Source organism: Pelodiscus sinensis, chromosome 4 (genome assembly GCF_049634645.1).
Source record: "Pelodiscus sinensis isolate JC-2024 chromosome 4, ASM4963464v1, whole genome shotgun sequence".
NCBI classification, from domain to species: domain Eukaryota; kingdom Metazoa; phylum Chordata; order Testudines; family Trionychidae; genus Pelodiscus; species Pelodiscus sinensis.
Window position 1 is genome coordinate 10710565 of NC_134714.1, and position 21730 is coordinate 10732294.

Sequence of the window (21730 nt, forward strand, 5' to 3'; positions counted from 1 at the left end):
ACACTTAGATGTAGCTATGCAGCGCTCCCAGCAGCAGCAGCACTGGAGTTGTCTCTGCAGCCTGCATTAGTTTACATACTGTTCACCTTTCAAAAGTAATCTTTGCAGCTGTAAAACCTCTTAATTTGCTAAAAAAAAGTCTTAATTTATTCAATGCTAGATTGTGCAGAAGTTCATAGAACTTACCTACGAAAGCTTCCTGCTGGCCATGGGCAATATGGAAAAGCTCCCAAATTATTCTTCTTCAGAATTAAAGCTTATGGTTACGAATGCAGTCTTTAAAATGTGGCCTGAATGTAAACCACCAAACAACGGCTGCTGTTTAAAAAATAATGACTCAAAAGTATGAACCTCTTCCATTCATTTCCATAAGTAACTTCAGTTTTGAAGTAGGGATTTAAGAGTTTAACACAGTTAATTGGTAAGCATTAGCTTATCAATTCCAGTTAACGGTTAAACTACGGGCCTGGCAGCGTTTAGCTGTGTAATCAATTTAATTGTAATCGGTTATAGGGTTCATAATTTTTACATCCCTATTTTGAAGTGTAACTCCAGGGACAGCACCACTGTAGAAACCCCTATACTAGCTGCTGCAGCGAACATGGAGAATAGGTCCACCAATGGCTACTAGCCAGGATGGGCAGGGATGTCTCTGTTTGCCAGAACCTGAAAAAGGATAATGGAGTAGATCACTTGATGATTACCTCTTCTATTCATTCCCTCTGAAGCACCAGCCATTAGTCACTGATGAAAGACAGGATACTGTGCTAGATGGACCTTAAATGTGACTCAGTATAGCCTCTCATGTCCTTATGTTCAAGGAGAAGGGCTTCTCACTAGGGGGTTGTCACTAACACCTTATGAACTAAGCCTATATCTAGGTCTTTCATATCTACTTCTGGCATGTTCACCTGTGAGATATCTAACTCTGTGTGTAGACATTTTGATTACAGAATAAGAGTGTCTTGTTCCGGTTTATCTTAATCCACTGAAGATCAAATCAAATAGGAACAAGACACTTTTAATCCAAAATAAGAATATTTGTACATAGAATTATTCAGGAATAGACACTGTGCTTTATGAGCACACCATACCTTAATTAAAGTTAAAGTTAATTAGAAATCTGGCTTATGGTCTCATATTTTAGCAATTCTCACAGTTGGAGATCTTCTTGAATATACAATGACACTGCATATAGATCTGTTACAGATATATAAAAAGAAGAGTTGAAGATTGTAATTTCTTAGCTTTAACACATTTTCTATTTACCTTTTGGGATCAAAAGCTTCTGCTCCACCTCTGGAACCTCCTCCAGGTGTTCTCCATGCCAGACGTTCAATGTACTCATCTGCCACAAAAGGCTCCTACCCACAGAATAAAGACTCTTTATAATGTGTCACAGTGAGTAATTTACTATGTTGTTGTTTGCACATCATTATGAAAGTGTTAGAAAACTTTGTTGCAATAAAGACCAAACACTGTTGGAAGTAACCATCACCTTTCTTGTTTATATATGTAATCAACAAATCAGACAATTTAAGGATGACATACTAAACATCTTGTTCAAAAATTGCCAAACTACTATTGATCCACAAAACACTTGCTGGTGATCTGTGAAGAACTAACTGTTAACAGGGTGCTAGCTCTTCTCATTTTCAGACAAGACAAAAAGAGCAGGCAAAGGAAGGATTAAAAAAAATAAATAAAAGAGCAAAAGCAGACTGTGATTAACTTCCACAAAAGCAGACAATGCCGATTAGCTTTTTTCAAAAAGGACTAGTACTTGGTGTGCTAATACCAATTTACTGAAATAACTTTTCCATAAAAACAAATGTTGTATGTACCAGAGACATTATGCAACCATGAATGGGGGTGGGGAAAATAAATTATTTCTCTATTCATTCTAGCAAAATTGGTTTGGCACAAGTCCAAGACGTTAAATAGCAACTCCCAGAATTTTGCCCAGAGTAATGCTGAGATCCATCCATGAGGTAAACAACAACAACAACAACAACAAAAAACTCTAAATACACATTTTAATATGCTAACAAAGACTTAGTATACGAAATGTATCATCTGACAACACCCAAGCTCCTCTCCCACGTAGCAGCTAAGTCATGCTGTGAGTTAGGAGACCTTAGCCTTTCATTTGTAAGACCTGGTCTATATTACAAAGTTCAGTTAACATAAGGCACCTTGCAATGATTAATTTTTGCATGTAAGGTCACTTACATCAGTTTAAGAGTCCCCTTCTGAGGTTTGTGAGTACAGATATTGTGTTATATATGTCAATTCTAATAGTCCTTCACCAACTGTTCCACGGTGACCTACACTGTCCATTCTGCTTACAATTAACTCCACTGCTCAGGGATATTAGAAACCAGCAGCCAATACACCATCACCATAAAGCCCCACAAAATTCTGAAATGCTTTCAAATGACTGTCCAGCTTGGTGAGCACACTTATGCACAATAATGGAGAGAGCTAAATGCCTAGCTGACCCTGCCAGCTCCAGGATCCATATATACTCCAGACTGGAACAGAGAGGAGATATTGATCTCCAGTGCCTGTGGGGAGAAGAGGGTTTGCAGGCACAGCTATAGCCCAGCAGTAGAAATGTGAACATCGACAAGCAGATTGCACAAGAATTTGAAAGTACTGAAGAGGTCACACAGGTAGCCAATAGTTGATCCAGTGCAGAGGCACACAACTCCACTTTCACAACAAACTGCATGATATACTTGGCAGACACCCCATCACTACTCCACAGACCACTGATGATACTTCCCAGGGACCTGAGGCAGGGGTATGGGGGTGGGGAGGAGGCAGTTGCCCCTGGGAGCAACGCTAGGGTGAGCACAGGAAGAAAGACGCAGACAGGTCTGGGACCGCCCAGCTCTGCCGCAGGAGCTGCAGCCACATCAGACGTGCCCACACTGTTCTCCCTACACTTGCCCTAGCATTGCACCTGGGGGCAACTCCCCTCCCCCGCTATGCCCCAACCTAAAGCATGGGCACCTGAAGTGAACAGTGAGGAGGAAGTGGTAGAAGAGGACGAAGGATGTGCAAGCTGGGGATTCAGCTATGACATGAGCCAGAACCTATCTGAGACTCCACCACAGTCCAACTGGTTCCGGAAGTCACATGTAGGTGAACCAATGTGGGAAAGGGAACCTTAGGAAAGTGTATAAATGTATTTACCATTACAATAATGTACTGATGGATCCCCAATTTAACAGGGCACAGCTATCTACTTTTCATTAATTTATTTGTACAAGAAGAAGTACAGTACAACAAGAAGCAGAGTTATCTGTTTTTCATTCCCCTATAGAGTTAGGCAAGGGGGAGTGGAGATTGCCTATCTCCTAGAACTGGAAGGGACCTTGAAAGGTCATCAAGTCCAGTCCCCTGCCTTCACAGCAGGACCAAGTACCATCCCTGACAAATTTTTGCCCCAAATCCCTAAATGGCCTCTGCAAGGATTGAACTCACAACCCTGGGTTTAGCAGGCCAATGCTCAAACCCACTGAGCTATCCCTCCCCCTTACATGAATGCATGTAGAGCAGTTTATGTGCACAGGATGTCCCTTAAATCCACCTGAGAGTTCTCAATCAACTTTCACTGAAATACTCTGTAACCCTTCCCAAAAGATTGCTAGGGATGATGGCCTTTTTAATTTCTCTGCAGGAGGACACTTTCCGCACCAGTCAGCAGGAACTTCAGCAGCAACCGTTCCAGTACACATGCTGGCAGCACACAGCCCAAGGCAGCTTCAGGTCACCAGCAGCAGCTGTTCACTTTGTGTGTGTCATCCTCAGGAGCGAGATATCAGCTAAAATCACCCCCACATATGGAAAATGGGGCCAGTATTCAGTGCCATTGCCCTATACTTATAGTTTCATGCAATTGAGCAATTCCCTCCCCCTTTCCTTTATTCCTGGCAGGCCATTATCACCAGGGCTTGTGTTAGGAGTGGCACAGAGTTGCCAATTTTGGCTGAACATATTCCTGGAAATTTAATCATGTGACATACTCTTTCATTAAAGATTAATCTTTAATTTCTGGAGACTCCAGGCCAATCCTGGAGAGTTGACAACTGTAGAGTGCCATCATGCACAAGCACCCTGAAATGTAAGTGCCAATGAGCATGCTTTGCTTAAAAATTTAGGGGAGCCCAAAATGGTCACATCAAGTTACTGTAACTGAATTGTACATTGATTTGATTGATGTTCCAGTGAGTGATACCTGATTTTGAAATTGATAAGGTCACTTTCAGAGTTACACAGCACATTTGCAGTTGAATGTATAAGCTTGATAAGAACGGAAAATATTTACTGAAAATAGATTAAATTTTAACTGTACCGAACAATAATCTATTGTAATAGTTTACAGGCAGTCCCCGAGTTACGCGAATCCGACGCCTGGTCCCGCCGCCTGCCTCCTCCGGGGCGAGAAAAGCTGCTCCCCGTCTCCCTGGTCTGCTGGGGGAGACGCGGAGCAAAGCGGTGGAGGACCCGGGCCGGACCCACGGCGCTGATCTGGAAGCGCCGCGGGTCCGGCCCGGGTCTTCCGCTGCTTTGCTCAGTGTCTCCCTGGTCTACTGGGGGGGGGGGGGACCCAGCTAGTGCCCCCCCCCCCCCCCAGCAGACCAGGGAGATGTGGAGCAAAGCCCGGGGCCTGTGGTAGAGCAGGTGGGGCGCTGCCGGTTGGTCCCGCAGCACCGCTCCTTGGCGCTACTGGACCAACCCGGCAGCTGGGGTGCTGCTGGGTTGGTCCAGTAGTGCCGAGGAGCAGCCACGCTACTGGACCAACCCAGCAGCACCTGAGCTGCTCCGCCCCAGGCGTCCCCAAGTCAGCCGCTGCTGAAACTGACCAGCGGCTGACTACAGGAAGCCCGAGGCCGAATTGCTCTGCCCCGGGCTTCCTGGAATCAGCTGCTGATCAGTTTCAGCAGCGGCTGAATCTGGATGCCAGTTCCGACTTACATACAGATTCAACTTAAGAACAAACCTACAGTCCCTATCTTGTATGTAACCCAGGGACTGCCTGTACACACAAAGTAAGAGCCAGTTCCTGCACACAGAATTTAAAGCCTAAGTAGATAAGGAGTGAGAGACTGGAAGCACAGATAGGGTACTGAGGTACAGGACAAAGAACAATTATTCAGAACCCATTTTTTCACTAACAAAAGCAGAATAACTGTGCAGAAAGAATGCCTGCACACCACTTTGTTTATGCCAGCTCGATATGCTTCCCTTGTGATCAATGACATCCAGCCAGCTTTGCTTTCTTAAAAATTGCATTTTCGGCAGATTGAACAATGGAACACTGTGCTATGAGCTATGCATTCTGGGATTTTTCCTGAGGCACATTGTTGGATGCCTATCTCAACCTATTGGAATGCTGGGACTTCAGATGAAACTAAAACTCTTGTGATTCCTATTCTGGCATCCTATAATTCATCCAGTTTCAGCAAGCCCAATGTCATTTTCAAACTGCTATCAGCCAGCCTGGAGGAAATAGTGCTGAGTGCCACAATCCTGATAGCCATTAATACAAACAGGATGCTCCACAATATTGATGCTAATGGGATGGCTTTGTACAGGTTAGAAAAGTGGTTCTCAGACTCGTTTCAGTCCACGGATCATCAGACCAATCAAAAAAATTTTGTGGACCACCTCCTTTTTGAGACACGATAAAAGAAGAGCAGACAACGAACATTTTGGTTTGAAATTTATTTCTTACTAACAGATTTTTGGATTCTCTTCTCACTGACAAGCTTTTCAATGTTTGGAGTGGTACTTGATAATGCACAACGAATATCGCTTTCCACTGCAAGCTGATTCCTCTGTTTGGACTTAACGTGCAACAAACACAAAAAAATCTAGTCTCACACATATAAGTTGATGCAAATGGCAAAAGAAATCTGACTGTGTGTGCTGACAGATTTGGGTAACTCCCGGTCACGCTGGCCCAAAATGTCTCTATGGTAGACTGCTGGTACATGTCTTGAGCTGCAAAATCATTTTTCAGATCCAAGAATTCCTCCTGCAGATCCTCTGGAACACTATTAACAACTGTTGTAAATGGATTCCTGATGAAAGACAATCCATCCCTTGTCCTGTCCACCTCCGGAAAGTATCATTGGAATTCGTCTGGTAGCTTCCATAAATGATCGAGAATTTGAGTCCAAATGGCTTCCTTTTCCCAAAGCATGGCATCCACATATGGAAATTGAACCAAATTATTGCCTTCGACTCTTACGATCCAGAGTTCAAATTTGTCAAGAAAAGCCTTGATGATGCTTTGGTGAGAGAACAGATTTGCATCTTTCACTTGTTGAATTGAGGCGCTGCTGTTTCAGACCAGATAACTGCCGCTCAAAGTAATCTTCATCCTTTTGCAACAAGTTGGGGTGACACTGTTTGAGATGGAGTTTTAGCTTAGTCATTCATTGAGTCATTCCCCAAGACTTTGAAACAAACAACACACTGTGGCAAATCCATGCTCTCTTTTTCTTGACAAGTGAAGCCGAATTTGATGTAGTCCTCCAAATACTTGCGCTTGACATTTCTTCCTGTTGTTGCCATTATAAACAAACTATACCACATCTGTAAAACAGCACATGTAGCACAGGACAAACGACACAGCAACCATTCAGCACGACTGCGGCAGCTACACTGATGCTCAGAGCCTCAAACAGCAGATACTGGCAACACAATGTGGTTGTGTCCTAGGTGATGCTATGGATGACACGCCACGTACTTGTGAACACGGCATAAAACAGCCTAACGGTGGTGCCTGCTCACGCAGTGTGACTTTGGACAATGTTCCTGTGGACCACCGAAAAAGTCACCATGGACCACCAGTTGAGAACTACAGGGTTAGAAGATAGGCACAGCAAAGCCACAGTGATACCGGGAGAAGAGAAGGAGGAAGGAATCAAGCAGTAACTTCTATAAGATGTTTTCTTAGATTCACTTCAGTGAGTGAAATGCTGCTTCTGGGCTTAGCCAACTAGCACTGACTAGTGGGACAGGATAGTGAAGCAGATCTGAGATGATTAGCAGTGGCAACAGAACTTCAGGAGACATAAGGTAACCTTTCCTAAAGATCTGTGCAGAGTTCATCCTGGAACTGCAGTGGTGAAACACCAACTTGAGAGTACCTCTAAGCATGAAAATGCATGTGGTCCTTCCCCTGTGGATGTTCACTACCCTCAATAGCATTTTTATGGTGGTAGATCATCTGACAAGGCTGCTATCATGAACATCTGACTTGCTGGTGACGGGGTGTTGCTGGGCCAAACTGTAAAGATTAGCAATGCACAGAAGGTAATTTATATATTTTTGAAAGGTTGGGACTCCCAGATTGTATGAGGCCATTCATGAGATTCATGCAATTATTCTTTGGTCCCCATACTAGGCCTTAGAGCTCATCAACAAAAAGGAGTATTTCTCCATGATGCCACAAAGCCTCATTGATCACCTTGGAAGAAGTGCTCACTGCAAGCTGTATGCTTAGGTGGCCACACAGGAGAGACTCAGGTACTGCCCAGCTGATTAGCAGAATGCTGACTAGCAGATTAGCAAAAGAAATTTAATGCAGGACAGAATGCCAGATAATTCAAAAATAGAACTTGTGTGAGTAGACACACAACAGTTCATCTTGTGGGGGTGGGGTGGGGGGGATGAAACCACTAAACTGGGGATGTGGAAGCCTGTGTCACGGAGGTATTTATGATTTGTCCAAGATCACAGAAGTAGTAGTCTACAGCGTAGCTGGGAGTTGAAGCCATAATCTTAGTCTAGTTCTTTACCCACAAGACTATCCTTGTATGCTAAAATGAGTACAGGCAGTCCCCGAGTTACGCGGCTCCGACTTATGTCGGATCCGCACTTACGAACGGGGATCTCTCGCCCCGAAGCTCGCAGGCAGCGGGACCGCCCAGAGCGCAGCGGTCCCGCCACCTCGACCTCCGGGGCGAGAAAAGCTGCTCCGGGTGCCCCTGGTCTGCTGGGGACTGTCTCCAGCAGACCAGGGACACCTGGAGCAAAGCCGGGGAGGTGGAGGGGTCCCGCGCCTCTGAGGCTTTGCTCTGGCAAAGTCTCAGAGGCGCGGGACTCCGCTGCGGCTTTGCTCCTGGTGTCCCTGGTCTGCTGGAGACGGTCCCCAGCAGACCAGAGGCACCAGGAGCAAAGCAGAAGCGGAGTCCCGCGCCTCTGAGACTTTGCCAGAGCAAAGCCTCAGAGGCGCGGCACCCCGCCGCCGCTGCCGCTTTGCTCCCGGTGCCTCTGGTCTGCTGGGGACCATCTCCAGCAGACCAGGGACACCTGGAGCAAAGCCAGGAGGCGGAGGGGTCCCGCGCCTCCCCGGCTTTGCCAGAGCAAAGCCTCAGAGGCGCGGCACCCCGCCACCGCTGCGGCTTTTCTCCCCGTGTCCCTGGTCTGCTGGGGGGGGGGGGGGCGCAGCTAGTGCCCACCCCTCCCCCAGCAGACCAGGGAGACGTGGAGCAAAGTCCCGGGCCTGTGGTAGAGCAGGTGGGGAGCTGCCGGTTGGTCCTGCAACACCGCTCCTTGGCACTACTGGACCAACCCGGCAGCACCCCAGCTGCTCTGCCCCAGGAGTCTTGATTCAGCCGCTGCTGATCAGTTTCAGCAGCGGCTGACGCCAGTTCCGACTTACATACAGATTCAACTTAAGAACAAACCTGCAGTCCCTATCTTGTACGTAACCCGGGGACTGCCTGTATATCCCATTTTTCTGGCCAAGTATGAAACTATAGTGTGAGACAAACTGGCATCCTTTACAGTATGAAGGTGGCTAATATATACTGTACATAAATGTCCCAATAAAGCATCGCTGTCCAATCTTTGTTTAAAAAAAAAAAAATAGGGGTCTTAAACATCAACAGCAACAAAAAGAATACCAAATTATCTATTGCTTCTCTTTGGCAAAAATTAGAATAGTGGAAAGTAGTACATAAAAGTTCAAACAGCTATACAATTTACATAAAAACAGCCATACTGAGTCAGACCAAAAGTCCATCTAGCCCAGTGTATTCTCTTCCGACAGTGGCCAATGTCAGATGCCCCAGAGGGAATGAACAGAACAGGTATTCTTCAAGTGATCCCTCTCCTGTCACCCATTTCATGCCTCTGACAGAGGCTACAGACACCAGTCCTACCCATCCTGGCTAATAAGTACTGATGGACCTATCCTCCATGAATTTATCTAGTTCTTTTTTGAACTCTGTTAAAGTCCTGTTCTTCACAGCATCCCCTGGCAAGGAGTTCCACAGGTTGACTGTGTGCTGCATGAAGAAAAACTTCCTTTTCTTTGTTTTAAACCTGCTACCTATTAATTTCATTTAATTAATTATTATGTTATGAGAACAAGTAAATAACTTTTCTTTATTCATTTTCTCCATACCTGTCATGATTTTATAGACCTCTATCATATCCCCCCATTAGTCTCCTCTTTTCCTAGCTAAAAAATCCCAGTCTTTGTAATCCTTCTTCATATGTTACCCATTCCAAACCCCTAATCATTTTTGTTACCTTTTTCTGAACCTTTTCCAATGCCAATATATCTTTTTTGAGATGAGGCAACCACATCTGTACGCAGTACTCAAGTAATTTAAACATATCGAATTTTAAAAAATGGCCTAGTTAGCATTTTACATTTCCTTTCCACAGTTTCAGAAAACAAATTTTGACTGTAAATGTAATTTCTAAGCACCCAATCTGTAAATCAGATCAACTCTCACTGACATTTTCTGTGCCGTTCTGAATCTCCCTCTTGCACCAAATCAATACTTGGGATTATATCCATAAACAAAAAAAAAAAATTTAAATGACAATTATGGCTGAATTGTGGACTTGAAGGATCAATCTACTGAGCCAAACTAGAAATCAACAATGATTATGTCTGAACTGGGTTTTAACATAGTTTGATTCAGTTTGGTTCCATTTGCCCCGACCAAACCAAATCACTAGGCTCATTGGTTAACTGATAATCTTAGGCTTATCAATTAATTGTGTAAACAACTACATGCCGACATCCCTAATATAGATGTCAAATTCTGGTACATGATAGATATCAAATTTTGCCAGCTGAAATGCAAATTCCACAAAAAGAAAAAGGAAGCTCAACTTAACAGTGACAGACTTCCTGGGGAAATGCAAGAAACAAAACATTATCCACAGAACACTCACCATCAATAACACTCTGATCACTATTTGCTGCTCCAAATACACTAAACAGCTCAGCAGATGGACTTAAAAAAAAAACACCACACCCAACCCCTGAGGAACCATCTCTTGTACCTTACATACTCCAGAAGAAACTACCCCAAACAAGAATTCATCACATACTCCCCATTCACTGCAAGGAAAACATACACACACACAAAGCCAGGAAACCTACCAGGGAATCATGCAAAAAACCTAACACACCTATCAAAATAATCTGATGGCAGCCATCAAACACAGAAACAAAAAGGCAAAACCAACTATAACTCCATAATCCCACAGAACACATACTCCAGAAGAAACCATGGCATCAGAGCCCATTATACAGCCATTATACAACACCTCCTCACTAGGGATGTAAGAGACTAGTTGACTATCCAACAAGCAAAAGCTTATTGGATAGTTAACTAGTCGCTTGACTAGTTGCTCCCCCAACTTGCTGAGTCTATCAGAGGCAGCAAGTGAGGGGAGCAGGAGATGGTGCTGGGGGGTGGAGGGAAGAGACGGCTTAAAAGCCAGTTTTCCCATCCCCCCCAGCACCGTCTCCGTGGGGGACGGAGTAGTAGCGGGCACAAGACAAGAACCAGGAATCAGTTATCCCAGCGCGCGCTGGGTCCCTCCTGCTGCACTTTAGCCTTTTAAATGCATTAAGAGCCACCAGAACTGCACCGGGTTTAGCTCCTGGCCTAGGAGCTAACCCCGTTGCAGCTCTCCTACTTATCGACTAATTGACTAGTTGGTGGAAAATCCATCGACTCATCGATTAGTTGATTAAACTACATTTAACATCCCTATTCCTAACCATCTTTATTAAGACTATCCCTAAGTGGAGTAGAAGTATGTTTAGCTATCTAGGAACTGAACTTCTTCATATGTGAATATATAGGATCAGTTTCTGTGGTGGGGCAAAATTAGCAGAATTATTTTACCAACCCATCCTCAAAGAATTATTTCACAGCAAAGGCACAATACACAACTACCACATTCCCACCAACAGTCATAAGAAAAAAGCCATCTGACCAGAACCTCACCATCATAAAATCACACACTTGATCATTGCCTTCTGGGCACCACATTTCAAGAAAGATGTGGAGAAATTGGAGAAGGTTCAGAGAAAGAGCAACAAGAATAATTAAAGGTCTACAGAACATGATCTATGAAGGAAGACGGAAAGAATTGGGCTTGTTTAGTTTGGAAAAAGAGAAGATTGAGAGGGGACATGACAGAGGTTTTCAGGTATCTAAAAGGGTGTCACAAGGAGGAGGGAGAAAACTTGTTTTTCCTGGCCTCTGAGGATAGAACAAGAAGCAATGGGCTTAAACTGCAGCAAGGGACATTTAGGTTGCACATAAGGAAAAAGTTCCTAACTGTCAGGGTGGTTAAACACTGGAAAAAATTGCCTAGGGTGGTTGTGGAATCTCCATCTCTGGAGATATTTAAGAGTAGGTTAGATAAATGTCTATCAGGGATGGTCTAGACAGTACTGGGTCCTGCCATGAGGTCCCTTCCAGTCCTAATATTCTATGATTGCCTTGATTATTTTAGGAAAATTGACTGTGAAATCTTTAACACACATCACATCCACTACAGTCTCTCTATGGCTGAAAGGACAGCTACAAAGTCCCTGAAATCCAGTCACAATGATCAAACACTGATTAAACTAGCAGACACAGGGGAAACATCACAGTTCCTAACCCCCATGACTACATTAACAAGACCAAAAACCAAAACACACACCTCCTACTAGAAAGAAGTCAAAGACACCTGCTCCCCCAAACCACAATTCACACAGTACCTTAAGGATATCACCAAATCCTCCCACAAAGAACTGTAAGCAGAGCTTTGAAGTGGAGCCCGGAGCTGGAGCAGAGCCGGAGCACAGAAAATCTTGACTGCTCCACTGCTCCAATTTTTTTGTTTTTCAATCCAAAATGAATAATATGTTAGCAAGAAAGTCCTAAAGGTGCCAAAAAGTTTCAAATTGTATAACAACTGATATTAACATCTACTTTACCACTTTACGTAATATGTCACAGTTATTCTCACTTCAACCTAAATCAAGATTTAATGTACAGATACAAAATTACAAAGTTTTTTGGAGATGTGTTTTATTAAAGAAACAGATAATTATCAGACATCCGGCAACACTGCAGACCGCTCCCACCCTTGTGCCAAGGTTAGGCGAGTATGTACTCGCGCAGATTAGATAGATAGTATGTGTTTATTTTCAACCTTGTAACTTGTAGCCTCGTTACTTCCCAACAATTAATGTTGTAGAACAGCGATAGCACGTATTAATGCTACGGCACGTACCAAATTTCATTGATATATCTATATTAAAGCATTTTTGAGATATTAATTACAAACTTGGAAAATATTTCAAATATTTTTACTGCAAAATTTAAGAAAAACTAACTTGCAATTTATAAATAAAAATGTATATGATGTATATTAAAATACTTCTTACTTTATTAAAACTGCAAGAAACATGTTAAAATATTAAAATATACTTTAATAATAATTTTGTGTAAAAAGAAAATGCGATCGTTTTTGTCCAGAAAATCTAAAATAAATTCGAAGTACCTTAAGTGGTTAAAATATCACAAGCAAGTACATTATAAAAAAAATATAATGCTTTTGTTCATTGCTTTTCAAAGATAACAAGAAACATTTGGATGCGGTAGCAGCACAAGAAGATTTGGCCATGGCTTCAACAACAACAAAAAATCAAATCTGCCCCCCAAGATTGATAGCCGATATACGGAAAAGGATCTCAACAACATCTTTCCTTTAGAATTTGAAAAGCCCAAATTTGGGCTTTTGGAAAAAGCAAAGAAGAAATTGGCAACGTGCAAGGTGGAAAAGGAAGTGAATGGTGAGCTCAAACCATGTAGCTTCAAGGCAAGTGGACCAAGTGCCATAAAAAGTTTCAACCTTTGGCGGCATGTAAAACATAACCATCCTGAAAACTATGCAACTCTGGTTACAAAAAAGGACCAGGAAGATGAGGCAAAACAACGCTCATCAGGCTCTTTGAAAACTCCTCGAAAAAAGATTTTTTGCAGAGCTTCATCTGAAAAGAAACCCAAAATTGAGCAAACAAAACTCGACTCAAAGGTTACAATCACCAGGGCTCGACAATTAGGGAAATCTACTCGCCCGTGGTGAGTAGGTTTTAGCCAGGCAAGGTGCCGCAGCGGGATCAGCGCATGCGCAGGGCGGTCTGCGCGTGCACAGTGTGCCAAACCGCGCGGCTGGCTAGCGGGGCTCGCCTCCGCTTGTCAAGCCCTGACAATCACCATGGATGCCAATACTTTCCATGGAGGGCTAATGGAAATGGTTTGCTCAAGTTCAACACCACTTACTACCTTCAGGCTAAAGAACAAAGGATTCCAAAATATTGCAGGTGAAATGGGTTGGCAGCTTGGCGTTTCCACGGGGCACGATGTGGTTTGTTATTTAGTTGTCAGCACAGTTGAGTCTGGTCGCGAAAAGCTCAAGAAAGCTTTGGAGCAAAAAAATTGTGCTATCTGAAAATGGATGCGGCAACCCGTGCAAACAGAAATTTCCTTGCAATCAATGCTCAGTACTACAAAGATGGAAAAGATAAAGCTGTGGTAAAAACCTTGGACATAATCGACACTGAAGGGCATCATAATTCTTCCTATGTGAAAAGTCAAGTAAAAGCTATTTTAGAAAAATTTGGGATCAGTGAAATGCAAGTGCTGAGCATCTGCATTGGCAATGCAGCAAACATGACGTGTGCTGTCAAAAATTTCAGCAAGGACAAGGAAACCATTTCTACTTCTGAGAACAGGGATGTGGACAGAACTGAAGCTATTTTGCCTGAGGAAGGAACTAAAGGAATGGATGAAATCGAACTCAACATGGATGCTGCTGCACAATGGGTTAATGACCCTAGCCTCATACTTCCAACATGGCTTCATGAGGACGACTCAAAAGTTCAACTGATGAGGTGTGGTATTCACACTCTTCAGTTGGCAATCTGGGATGGACTGAACAAAGAATATGCGAAGAACTTTCTGGCAAAAATTCGACAAGTCGTTGTCAAACTACAAACCCCAAGTATTCGAAGTGTTCTGCTTGAGCTACATGGGGTAACTCAGTCATTGGATACTGTGACTCGCTGGGGTTCAACATTTGCGATGATTGATCGGCTTCTCGTTTTTCAATCTTAATATGAACAAGTGGCTGCTGCTGGAACAAGAGAACTCAAGTTAACAAAAGCTGAATGGGACGAACTGAAGAACCTGCAAGACCTCTTGGCAAAGCCAAACTAAACAACCGTCAATCTTCAAACTGTTGATGTAACCCCATGAGTTTTAATGAAGGAATGGCGAAAACTGTCAAAATTCTTGCAAGAAAATGGTGGACAAATTGTAGAAGGAATTCTATCCTTCATGCAGAAATGTGAAGAGAAGCTTTTTGACAATATTCATTTCCTTGCTGGAGTTTATGTTGAGCCACGGTATCGGATTCTTCTTACCACAAGGGAAATACCAAAGGCAAAGGAAGGGCTCCTTGATATTGCTTGAAAACTCGAAAAACAAAATCTATTGCTACATTTGAACTCAGCGAAAGAGATTGAAGAAAACAAAACACAACAAAAGGAGTCAACAATTGAATTTGCAGTTTTGGAAAGTTCACATCCTTGAGAAATAGAAGGCTGTTTTCAAACTTCCGTCTCCACTTTGAACTTGTTCAAGCATCCATCCCTGAGACATCTTCAACCATCACAGGAAAACGGAGATAATTCAAGCACCAATTCTTCAGAAGATGACGGCTTCGAAAAGGAATTGGATAAACAAGAAAGACGCCGGCGAGTTTCTGAGATTCATAATTGTTATGAATCATTATTCGACAGAAACTTTCGGGAAGATGAGGCGATGGAGTCTATTGGTAGACTAAAAGTTAAGTCTGTTTTTGAGGCCATTCACAGCTACCCACACACATTCAGGCTGCCTGTAGAATTGCTTCAAGCATGCCAACAATTCAAGCTAGTGTGGAGCGACTGTTTTCGGCTTTAAAGTTAATTTTAAATGATCTGCGGCAGGCTATGAAAGATGACTGGACTGCTGCAATAATTTTTTACAGATTGAATTATGAATGATTCTAGTTTGTATCATTGTTGATGACATTTAAATTGTTTTAAAACTGAATAAAAATAATGTTTTTTCAAAGTTACAGTATGCACTTTTTTATTTAATTAAAAATTAATTTGAGTCAGAGCGTGGAGCAGAGGCGGAGCGGAGCTGGAGCAGTCACTATTGGTGCAGAAGCAGAGCTGGAGTGGAGCAATTCAAAAATTTGATTGCTCCAAATCCCTGACTAAGAGAAACTCTACACCTTTATTTCACAGGAGTCCACTTGAGGGATCCTCCATGTTTCTTAAGATACACAAAGAAACCTAGGCAGATGAAGCCCATCTAATCATGGCACTTTTACTGCTTTTAGATGATCAGGACACAGAAACCATCCACAAACCCTCACCGCACAAAGAACCAGCTTCCTCTAGGACACAACTGACTTTTGCTAGAAACTCTACAATATTAATATTTTCCCTCAAAACATCATTCATGCACCTCCGTGCATGAATGCCACCTCCCTACTCACCAACATCCCTCAATGACAGCATTGTTGCCTGCCTCAAATATCTATGATAACCCCCAAACATACCACCAAACCCACTTTGAGGAAGAATTTGTGGACAAATATACCATGAAATCAATTATATGCCTGAGACACATCAATGACATTTCATCCTCTAGACAGACGACCTATACCCCCCCTCATAGATTTCCACCACAACTACCCATCCAACAAACTCTTTCTAGACTACTGCTGCACCAGCATCAACTTCTTAGTCACCACGGTAAGCTGCAACAAAGGAACTGTAACTATAGAAGAAACCCACAGATCACCCACAGTTACCTTCATAGATCCTGTAACCACACCAAGAAATCTGTTAACTACAAGAAGACACCACAGAACATGTTCTAATGATATAGTGCAGGATATACTACTTAACATGATTAAAACTGCCTTCACAGAACAAGGATATTCCATGAGAGAATTAGATCCCATTATGGATTAAACCACCCAAACGCCTAAAGAGAATCTGCTTCAATAAGGGGGGAGGGGAAGAATCCACTCCAATTGCACACATTTAGTTGTCACCAACACCCTAGGCCAGTGGTCTCCAACCTTTTTACACCCAAGATCACTTTTTAAGTCTCAGAACAGGCGAAGATCTACTGCCCCGCCCCTTCCTTGAAGCTCCGCCTAAATTTCATGAGGAAATCTAATGTAAATGTACTGCGCAGGTGCACAGTTCAGAGAGGGCTCAAGAGCTACTCTTAGCGCCCCTGAGATCTACCGGTAGATCCCGATCTACTGGTTGGTGACCACGGCCCTAGGCTGCAACATATGTGGGACATCATTAAACAGTTACAAACCATGCTCAATGGGGATCACATCTGGAAAGAAATTTTCCCCAACCCACTCTTCTGACTTTTTAATAACCCCTCAACTTCTCCAACCTCATCATCAGAAGCAACCTTCCCACAGACCAGGACCAAGTCAAAGCGGCACCAGACCCTGACACAACCCGAAGACACATCTCCAAGTGAGGAAGTCAGACACTGGGAAGAATCACAAGGAGGACCCCTGATTCAGATGGAGAAGGTAGGGTGATCAACTGGTTATCTAAGGTGTTTGTACACAAATGCAAGAAGCCTGGGAAACAAACAGGAAGAATTAGAAGCCCTGGCCCAGTCGAAGAACTAGGATTTGATTGGAATAACGGAGACTTGGTGGGATGACTTCACATGACTGGAGCACTGTCATGGAAGGGTATAGACTGTTCAGGAAGAACAGGCGGGGGAGAAAAGGAGGAGGAGTTGCATTGTATGTAAGAGAGCACTATGGTTGCTTGGATCTCCAGTATTTAGAGGGAGAAAAGACTGTTGAGAGTCTATGGGTTAAGTTTAGAGATGGAAGCAACAGGGGTGATGTTGTGGTTGGGGTCTGCTATAGACTGCTGGATCAGGTGGATGAGGTAGACGAGGCTTTCTTTGGACAACTGAGAGAAGCTTCCAGATAGCAGGCGCTGGTTCTCATGGGCGACTTTAATCACCAACGTCTGTTGGCAGACCAATACAGCAGTACACACACAAGCCAGGAAGTTTTTGAAGAATGTTGAGGATAACTTCTTGGTACAAGTGCTGAAGGAACTGACCAGAGGCTATGAGAAGCTTGACCTGCTGCTCACAAACAGGGAAGAAATAGTAGGGGAAGTAGAGGTGGGTGACAACCTGGGAAGCCGTGATCATGAGACGGTAGATTTCAGGATCCTGACCAAAGGAAGAATGAAGAGTAGCAAAATACTCACCCTGAACTTCAGAAAAGCAGACTCTGACTCCCTCAAAGAACTGATGGGCAGGATTCCCTGAGATGCTTACATGAAAGGGAAAGGAGTCCAGGAGAGCTGGCAATATTTTAAAGAAGCCTTATTAAAGGCACAGGAAGAAACCATCCCAATGTGCAGAAAGAAAAGCAAATATGGTAGGCCACCAAACTGGCTTACCGGGGACATCGTTGGTAAGCTTAAACACAAAAAGGAAGCTTACAAGAAGTGGAAACTTGGACAGACGACTAGGGAGGAGTATAAATATCTTGCTCGAGAATGCAGGGGAGTTATCAGAAAGGCAAAAGCGCAAATTGCTGCTAGCAAGGGATGTGAAGGATAACAAGAAAGGTTTCTACAGGCATGTTGGTAATAAGAGGGTGATCAGAGAGGGTGTGGGGCCCTTACTGGATGAGGGAGGTAAACTAGTGACAGATGATGTGGGAAAAGCTGAAGTACAACATCTGACTTACGAACCAGTTACGGACCAAGGAATTGGTCATAACTCGGTTAGTTCGTAAGTTGGCCCCATTGAGTTACATGCAACCGCGCTGTTTGTAAGCACGGATCACGTTCGTAACTCGGGATCCGCCATTTACGACAGCTTTGGTCATGACTGTTCGCAATTACAAGTCGACAGTACACAACTCGGGGACCGGCTGTACTCAATGCTTTCTTTGCCTCTGTCTTCACGGACAAGTTCAGCTCCCAGACAAATGCAGTAGGCAACGCAGTATGGCAGGGTTTCCCAACCTATTGGTCGGGACCCAAATATGGGTCTCCATTACACTTCAAAAGGGTCGCCAAGTGTCTCCTCAGGAGCCATTCACACATTTTTTGAATGGCCCTGGGTCACCAAATCTTCCTGAATTGTCAAAATGGGTCCTTACCTAGAAAAGGTTGGGAACCGCTGCAGTATGGGAAGGAGGTGGACAGCCCTTGGTTGGGAAAGAACAAGTTAGGAACTATTTAGAAAAGCTAAACATACACAAATCCATGGGCCCAGATTTAATGCATCCAAGGGTACTGAGGGAGCTGGCAAATGTTATTGCAGAGCCATTGGCCATTATCTTTGAAAACTCGTGGAGATTGGGAGAGATCCCAGATGACTGGAAAAAGGCAAATGTAGTGCCCATCTTTAAAAAAGGGAACTACACACCCATCAGCCATACCTCAGTCCCTGGAAAAATCATGGAGGGGATCCTCAAGGAATCCATTCTGAGGCACTTTCAAGTAGGAATAAGGGATCTTGCGGAAAAGGGTTTATTTTCCGCAAGATCCCGTCTAGACTGGCGCTTTTCTCCGGCAAAACCCCGAGCCGGAAAAAAGCGGCAGCCATGTTCATGCAAATGCCGCAGGGGATATTTAAATCCCCCACGGCATTTGCAATTCCGACTGGTCTCATTAGCATCCCTTTTCCGCAAAAGGGTGCCAATGTAGACACAGCCCAGATGTTTTAGCTACACATGCTAAAAACTATCTGTTTCACTTTGTATTTATCTGTGACACTCTGAGATCTCTGTTGCTTGAAAGTTTGTTGCTTACAGCAGTAGAAGTTGGTCCCCTAAAAGATATTGCCTCACCCACCTTATCTCTCTAACATCCTGGTACCAATACAGCTACAATACCACAGCAAACCATGTAATGTCATATTTTGAAATGCACAAAAGATATAATTAGTATTTTATGCATGTCCAAGACTTGGGCATTTACAAGGTATTAATGTAATTCGGAGCACAGCTAGATCCTCAGCTACACTACAAAATGCCACCATGTCAATATGAGGAGCAAATATATAGTTCCTTAAGGTAGTTATTACACAGCTGTTTTAACATTGCTTTTTCCTTTTGATTCAAACCAGAAAAAAAAAGTGTGGGGTAATATGGATGAGTCACAATAACAATTCACAATGTAACTGACTCAAATACAGAAGCCGAATAACTATTACCAGGGCCGAAGAAAGGTTTAATGCAAATATTCCCAAACTGGTAAACTCAACATTTCCAGATGATATATGAAGCAGCATGTGCTGAGTACTTCGATGCCGATTTGCCTATGTGCAATGAGAAATGGAGATGGTCTAGAAGAACAGTATCTCTACTACTACCGAGCACAAACCATGGGGAAAAATAAATAATTTATTTACAGCACCTAAGAGCCCTTGTCTTGTAGCAAGTGCTATACAAACAGCAACGAAATAATTCCTATGGCCAAAGAGTTTACTATCAGAGTACAAAATAAGACAATAGGAATTTCTTTGTTGGCACCATCAATAAAGGGAATCAGCAACTGCATGCTCCATTGCACCTAACCCAACACAGCCCCCACTATTTTCCTTTCTACCCATTTTTTCATCTACTCTTCTCCCAGAGCACCAACACCATCTCATGTCTTTTATTTCTACATTGTTGCCCATGCCACAGCCCAAGTTTTCCCCTCTGGCTCTCCCTTAGAAGGCTGCCTGCTGTTTAGGGCCCCAGGGGAGAGTTTAATGTTGGTAACCAGGGTAGAACTGAGTTTAGGCTGAGCTCACACCACTGGGCACCTCAGTCCCTCCAGCGACCAGCTCCACCGGGGAGGAGCACAGCAGGAAACCAGCCTCAGGGAACTCAAGGGTCTTGCCTTGGCTTTCACCACTGCTCCTCTCACCCGCCAGCCAGCGCCCACCTGGGATTGAGCTCCAGGTGAGGAGCCACCGTTTGGGGGGGGGGGGGGGGTAACCCCGCCCACAGCACCCGCTGCTTCACCTCAGACACCCCCTCTCCCGCAGCTGGCAAAGCTGCTTCACGACTCGCTGCCGGGCCCACAACCAGCCCATGCTCCAGATCCAAGCCCTGGGGGAGCCCCTTTTGCCCCCCAGCCCCACTCCCCCTGCGGCTCCTGGGGAGCTCCCTTTTGCCCCCCAGCCCCACTCCCCCTGCGGCTCCTGGGGAGCTCCCTTTTGCCCCCCAGCCCCACTCCCCCTGCGGCTCCTGGGCAGCCCCCTTTTGCCCCCCAGCCCCACTCCCCCTACGGCCCCGGGGGAGCCCACTTTTGCCCCCCCAACCCCACTCCCCCTGCGACCCATGGGGAGCCCCCTTTTGCCCCCCCAGCCCCACTCCCCCTACGGCCCCGGGGGAGCCCCCTTTTGCCCCCCCAGCCCCACTCCCCCTACGGCCCCGGGGGAGCTCCCTTTTGCCCCCCAGCCCCACTCCCCCTGCGACCCCGGGGGAGCCCCCTTTTGCCCCCCAGCCCCACTCCCCCTACGGCCCCGGGGGAGCCCCCTTTTGCCCCCCAGCCCCACTCCCCCTACGGCCCCGGGGGAGCTCCCTTTTGCCCCCCAGCCCCACTCCCCCTACGGCTCCGGGGAGCCCCCTATTGCCCCCCCAGCCCCACTCCCCCTACGGCCCCGGGGGAGCCCCCTTTTGCCCCCTCAGCCCCACTCCCCCTGCGGCCCCGGGGGAGCCCCCCCCCTTCCATCCCGCGCGCACACAGACCCGCCCCTGCCCCCGGGCCGCCCCCCGACCCACCTCGAAGAGCTCGGCCGTGGCCGCCATGTCTGCGGCGGCGGCCCCGGGCTCCTCCTCTCCGGCCTCCTCACGCGCCGCCGCCCATGGGGCCCCTGACAGGCCGGCGGTGCCGCCCCCGCCCGCCGGAAACGGGCCTGCGCCGAGCCGCCGCCGCACTCAGCGCCCGTCCCGGAAGGGCGGGAACGTCCCGTCCCCCTCCTCCCCCCGCCCCGCTCCGCCCCGCCGTCACCGGGCGGGGCCGCAGCCGCTGCTTCCGCGGGGCTTCGAGCGCCAGCGGGTCCCCGGGGCCTGGGCAGAGGGTGGCCCTGCCTCATCGGGGGGGGCTGGGCACCGGGGTCCGCGGGGCTTTGCTGGGGGGGGAGGCTACTAGCGCTGTGTGGGGCGGTGCCCAGCAAAGGGGTGCCCCCCGGGTGGCTTGTGTGAGTGGCCAGTGGGGGGAGGAGGGGCGGTGCCCATCAAGGGGTGCCCCCCGGGTGGCTTGTGTGAGTGGCCAGTGGGGGGGGGAGCGGTGCCCATCAAGGGGTGCCCCCCGGGTGGCTTG

General features: G+C 45.7%; 1 protein-coding gene across 1 annotated transcript in view; it reads right to left on the minus strand.

Moving 5' to 3' along the window:
- Positions 1-21352, minus strand: part of EXOC5 (exocyst complex component 5) — a 50379-nt gene extending 29027 nt beyond the window's left edge. Inside the window, exons 1-2 of the mRNA XM_075926290.1 lie at positions 21190-21352; positions 1270-1364 (exon numbers count right to left, since the gene is read on the minus strand). Of these exons, the coding sequence (XP_075782405.1) occupies positions 1270-1364; positions 21190-21216 (122 nt within the window). The 5' untranslated portion in view covers positions 21217-21352. The remainder of the gene's footprint in view (positions 1-1269; positions 1365-21189) is intronic.
- Between the last annotated feature and the right edge of the window lie 378 nt (positions 21353-21730).